Source organism: Nannospalax galili, unplaced genomic scaffold (genome assembly GCF_000622305.1).
Source record: "Nannospalax galili isolate Female #2095 unplaced genomic scaffold, S.galili_v1.0 scaffold463, whole genome shotgun sequence".
Classification (NCBI taxonomy): Eukaryota; Metazoa; Chordata; class Mammalia; order Rodentia; family Spalacidae; genus Nannospalax; species Nannospalax galili.
The window spans coordinates 19,075-25,767 of NW_008349529.1; the positions used below are offsets into that span (position 1 = coordinate 19,075).

Genomic DNA, 6,693 nt, shown 5'->3' on the forward strand with positions numbered 1-6,693 from the left:
GTCTACAGTGGAGGGAGCTGTGCTCAGAACTGTGCTATTTGCCGAAGATAAAGTACAGCAAAGGCAGAATCTGGAGACGAAACCTTATCGTTTTCTCTGATTCCACAGCCCAAATTCCTTTAGGTTTTCCTTCTTTCTAACATACATGGTCATCATCCTTAGGTGACGCTAGAGCACAACGATGCTGACAGGAGTTTGAGAATCACAAAATCAGCCCCACCTTCCCAGGATGAGGGCATAGCACGGCAGGGTGATGCATGTTAAGTACCTGTCTTGAAAGAGCCAGCTGCTTTCCAAAAGTGCCCCTTGCTTGCCAGATCACCTGAAGACAACATGCATCTTACATTTTGCTAAAAATGACCAACCCTGAAAATGAGCAAACCTGAAGAGCAGGCAGCATTGTCTGCATCTACAGTGGAGGGAGCTGTGCTCAGAACTGTGCTATTTGCCAAAGATAAAGTATAGCAAAGGCAGAAAATGGAGATGAAACCTTATCGTTTTCTCTGATTCCACAGCCCAAATTCCTTTAGGTTTTCACATTCCTGTACATCTACTTACTATGTAGATGCTACTGTGAAATGTATTAATAATTTTCTCTGATAGAGTCCCCAGCTCTTTTCAATCTGTTCTGGGTAGTGACACAGAAAGATGAAGTTTACCTGTCAGCAGGCCCTCCAGGGCGAACGCAGGTTATCACAACTGGACGAGACTTATTTCTATCATCGTGAGCTCCCCCTAAGAAAGAAAAGGAAGGCAGCTGAAAAATACTTACATTGTTGTCTTTAAAAAAGATCACTTACAAAATGCCAGATGAGACATGGCAGTACGTTAGTGCTGTATGGAGGAAAACATGTACGACTTTCCTTCTGGCATGTAACAGTCTTGAAGGTCTTATTCATTTTACATAGCACAGACTTTTGAAGTCATTGCCTCGCCACCTCTCAATAAATATATGGTGGTAATCAGAGGGTTATAAAAAAGATTTGACAACTGGAATGGCAAGAGGCTCACTAATTATAACTATTGGCTCAAGGGGAACAGCTACCAGTCATAAACAAAGCAAAGGTATGTACACCTCGTGCTAAGGAACTTGGGCTGTAATGCCGATGAGGAAGTAGGTCTACAGCCTGATGTAAAAGAAAAGCCAAGATTTCTTTGTTCCTTAAATTCACAGAATTCTTTTATCATGTTTATAATTGTTCTTTTGAGTTCTGTGTCCTGGTGTTATCTCTAGGGAGGTCTCATTGGACTCCTCTAGAGGACTATTGGTACTTGGTGGGGATATATTCTTTTGGTTTTTCATGTTATTATTTTTCTCTGTGACTTTGACATGTGAATTTCTTTCATAGCTTCTGATTCTTGTATGAGACTCAAGCCTTCCTTTGTTGAGTTTAGATCTGCCTCTTTTTGTAAACTGTATGTGCCTTTGCGGTTTACTTGTTAGGCATGAAAAGCTGGTTGGTCTAGGCTTCAGGTTCTCTCTTTTGATTTTATATCAGAGTGGCCAAATTGCTTTTGTCTTCAGGAGTCCCCACAGAGGCCCACGTGAGATGAGGCTCAGATGCTCTCAGGCTTTCTCCTAAGGTCTGGATCCTTCCAGGAAAGATGCTGCCCTCTGGAATTTGGGGGCTGGGCTGGCCTGGGAGCAGGGCCCAGGAAAGATGCCGGTCTCAGGAAGCTGGTGGCCAAGTATTAGGAAGGAAAAGCATGGTTCTGCACACTTGTAATCCTAGCACTTGGGAAGCTGAGGCAGGAGCATCATCATTACTTTCAGGTCACCTTGGGCTATGTAGGAAGTTCTAGGCCTACCTGGGCTACAGAATAGGACCCTGTTTAAAACAAAACAAAACAAAACGAAACACAAAGTAGCTGAAATGGTCACCATTAAAAGTGTAATGTTCAACAAAAATTGGGGCAAATGTGGCACTTTGTCAAACTAATTGCAAATTTGTGTAAGGAAAATTTCTGTAAAGGAATTTAAGAAATATAGAACTTCAAGATGGAAGGTAATCTATGGGAAATGCTCTTTTTGATCCAGGACCAGTTTGAACTCCAAACAAAAATGTGGCACTCATAAACTAAAACCTCTTCATTGCCATGAAAGTTTCATAATCAGAATAATATGAAGAGTTCTTATGGTCACACAAATCAAATGAATGACATTGAATTTATTATTCATGAAGTGCCATCCATGTATCAGCTAGTATTCTAGTCTCATATTATAAAACTCTCATGCATGCACTTACATAAATATTTGAAATTCCTGAAAATTGTAGGAATGACACTTTGGTCATATTATATCATCACTCTCCTTGAGATAGATGTGAACATCAATTGTATCTATTTGGTTTTGCTTCTTAGTGATAAATTGCTATTGGTTGTATCTTTTGTTAGAAATCTGATTTGTTTCTGACTAACTTCACAGTAAGCAGTGATGAACAATTGTACCAGCAGTTTTTTTCAGTAATTAGGTGTGTATGCATGTGTTTTCAGAGAATTGCTCTTTCACAGTCTGACTACAGGAATAGATTTGTACATGTCACCCTTCAACCTAAATAATTTGCAGGGAGATTTTTTCATTATATTTATATGGCTGTTTTGTACAAAGGTTTGGGAATGGTTATGGGTCTATTATTACTCTTAAAATTAGGCCTTTTTTTTCTGAAAAATGCCATAAGCTCTGAGCTAAGCCACACAGTGAAGGCTTAGCTTATATTCTGTACTGGGGACATTGTCAACTTCCATCTTCACTTCACTGGACCATAATTCCCTGCAGACAGGGACCGTGCTTCATGACGCCATCATATTTACTGTCATACTGACATGATGGATACTTAGTAAAGATTTCATGATTGGTGTAGACTCAATCCAACATTTTGAGCTCAGTTACTCAAGGCAAGTTTGTACAAGTAATCACAACTCTTTCAGCCTTTGATGCATGTGCATTCACTAAAAAGCCTAGTTAATATTTTATCAATAATTTGGATAGAATTTTGATTCTTGTGAAGTACAAAATGTTATAGGTGAAAATTTAAAAATATCAAGAAATGTGAAATGTTAAAATTTTTTGATGCTTACATAATTATTGAATCCCATTGTCATATCACAAATTAAGCATTGTTAATACCAGAATAGCCTTTCAGAGATGAAATTGCTAATAAGGAAAACAAAACCTACAGAACCCCAGAATCGCAGCTCTGAATTAATGGTTTCATAGGCAAGATGGAGCCACCTGGAGCCTTTACTTCTCCATGCTGCCCCTTAATAAGATGGGTTGAGCTGATTAACACAGGGAGTCCAGGGATTAGATTATATTGGTCCATTTTTTAGAAAGCTGCAATAATAAAATCTGTTCCAAAAGAAAGTAATCAAAGCGAAGTTGCTTAATGCTTATGTATTAGATCAAGACACACTCATCAACATTTTTGAGCAGTGATTCTGATCAGAGAAAGGCAAAAACATTGAAAAGTATTAAATCAGTAGGATAATCAGGGAACTGACAAGGCTTACAGAGTGGCTATTGTCTGTATTACTAGGCTAAAAACAAAGTTGACCATTTGATTCAATCTGACACCCTTTCATTGCTTTATTTGCTTTAAGATAAATTTACATCATGGAAATGTCAGTTTCTGAGCATGACTTTCCTGTTCTCTTAAAGCATCTCACTGAAAAATTGTCTAGAATAATCAGATAGGTGATACTTTTTAACCACCACCTTACCTCGTATCACGAAACCAAAGGTATTGCCTTCTTTGTGTAATGTGACCTCCACTGTTCGGAAAATAACACTCGATCCTTGTACCGCTTTGCATGGGAGAGAGAGGGGAAAAGAAAAATTTGTTATAATAACATTTATATAATAACACTTCCAATGTGACATCCTAGATGCGCAAGTCACTGTTGCAAATACTTTATTTTTAATAAAAAACAATAATTCTAATGAAGCTTGAGAAAAAGGAATTGTAGTCATATACAAAGAGTATAAATAGCTATCTGTATAAAAGACTCAAACTATTCCAAGGAGAAGCAAAATCACAGTTAGCTCCCTTCTTTCTGGATAGACAGTTTCTAGATAGGTAGTGATGTTTATATTGCTTCTACTCTACATAACAAAAAAGATAATCTTTAGTATAGGGAAATGTTTTCCCTTGATAACATGCAAAAGCAATATGATCTTTGCAAAGTGTATGAAATAATGTCTGTATTTATTTTTACTTTTGAAACCTGCATAAGAAGAAAAAGCATTATTCTCAGATTACAATCAGTAGTTTGCTTGATGCAAACAGATGATCTAACATTTGCAACAAAGATATCAGCAATTCAAATGAAACTTGGAGAGCTAAAGAAATCCTAAGTACATTCAAAATATTATGACTACTATGAAGATGAAGATCTACTTAATTTTCTTGATATATTCATATTCTGTTGTTTGCCTTTTCTTGCTCTCATTTCACAAAATGAAACTGCACTGCCAAGTTGTGATCTCTAATTACCTTAGGCCACACATGAGGGTATATATCATGTGAGGTCATAGTCAGAAACTATTCTGTAAAACTGCTTTTTGGGAAATAAGTAATTCTGACTCTACAATATACTATTGCTACATTTAAAAAGAAGCAAACTGTCCATAAATTAGTATTTTATCATTATGAATACAAGGACAATTTTATTCATGGAAAAAGAAAAACTTGTGTGTTGTATAGAAATAGAGGACTTTAGATCTTTTAAAAAATTTGCACAAGGAAAGCTCTACATGGGGGAAAATGCTCATAATCACAGTACTTGGGAGGCTGAGGCAAGAGGATAGAAAATTCAGGCTAGCCTGTGTTACATAGTGAACAGTCTTCAAATTGAGACTCTGTCTCAAAAAATTGTATGATAGTATCTAAAGTCATGTTGATACTTATATCAATATATGTTACATTGTTATTAGATCTTAAAGTGTTTATTACACAAAACCATCAATATGAAACCCATGACCCATGATGTTTGAGTTACCAAGTTTTGACTTCACGATGGTGTGGAATGCACCACACCACCTATTCTGCTTTCACTTTCTGTCCAGTACTTAACAAATGACATGCGGTATTTGGCACTTTATTTAAAATAGGGTTGTGTTACGTGATTGTGCCCAAACACAGGCTACTATAAGTGTAATGAGCTTGTCTAAGGTGGCTCAGGCTAAGCTAAGATCTTCGGTATGTTAGGTCCATTCGAAGCATCTGAACTTGACAACATTTCTAGTTAGGATGAGTTTATCAAGATGCGCCAATAATCATCTGCATATGGAGAGAATTTTAATGTAGCATCAAAAATTCTCTTCTTGCCATTTATTCAACTAGCTAGTGGTTTTAATTAAGCATTAATTATAGTTCTTTATAATTATCAGATAATCCAAATCCTCAAGGGGATCCTGTAGTAACAATGATACAAACTACACACTTAAATTCACAAAATCAGGCGGGGCCACAAAGAAGGCCTGCAGACACCAGGCTGGGACACAAGAGGAACTAGGATCTGCTGAAAAACAGCATAAATCTACAGCTGAACAAATGTTTAGTTACATGGCTGATTTAATTCAATGCCATATCCTTGCTATTGAAGGGATTTCAATTTATTCTAATCAACCAGGAATAGTACCTACAAACACATGATAGCATTGAGGGATAGTTTTAATTAAATGAAGAACAAAATTGGGTTTAAACCAAATGCTTACTTATTTCTATGACCTAACAGGCCACTTGAAGAGACTAGTTTAGAACATGATTATTTTCATTTTATTGCTGAGGAATGCAAAGACATGGTGAGGAAAAATTGATGACCATTTACTGCCCAGAATACGGCAAAGTGGTTTGCAGATATTTTATTTAATCATTAAATCATCTTGCAATTACACACAACCAAATTCCAACTCTGGGACACCTGTGCTTGTTGGCTGAAGGCCTGTTCTGGGAATGTGAAGTACTGGATTTTAATTTTGCTTTAGCTAACTATTGCTGACCACAAAAATGTTATAGTCAAATCTAAACTCACTATGGAGAGTTTTGGGACTATATGCAACTTAGATCAGTCATACATTGCATCATGTCATTTATGATGATAAATGTGAATTGTTGACAACATTTTAGTATTATTAACAAAAACACTGCATCTTAATAGTTTTATTTGCATGAGTGGCTGTTGTTGATTAGGTTTTCACACCCAGTATCAGTATTCTGTATTGGCCTTTGAGATGTTACTCATTGCTTCATGAAGATGCAATGAAGAGGCTTACCCAAAGACTCAGAGGGTTAGGTGGAAACCCACTGCACAGCACACAATGGCTCTTCAGTATTTCATTTGTACTGCTGTCCCTCATTTCTATATGTGCATATGCACGTACTTCCATAAAGTTACATAACTGTGGTGGATGAAATTGTTCTAAAGTATACTCCACACCTGCTCCTCATCAAACATTTCATTTTTCATATAAAAATCGAACATCAGGAAGGAGAAGTGGATTGCCAAGGTCAAAGTTTAAATTTTCCTCTACTATAGACATTCACATATTTCTTCCAGTTCTTTCAAAGCCTCAGATTACTGAGCTCTGGAGAGGGGAGAGGGATATCTATCTATCTATCTATCTATCTATCTATCTATCTATCTATCTATCTATCATCTGTCTGTCTATCTCTCTCTATCTATCTATCTACC

General features: G+C 36.8%; 1 protein-coding gene across 1 annotated transcript in view; it reads right to left on the reverse strand.

Moving 5' to 3' along the window:
• Grip1 (glutamate receptor interacting protein 1) overlaps nt 1-6,693 on the reverse strand; it is a gene marked incomplete at its 3' end in the record, with an annotated part of 149,139 nt that overhangs the window by 1,991 nt on the left and 140,455 nt on the right. Inside the window, 2 exon segments of the mRNA XM_017801623.2 lie at nt 660-735; nt 3,721-3,804. Of these exon segments, the coding sequence (XP_017657112.1) occupies nt 660-735; nt 3,721-3,804 (160 nt within the window).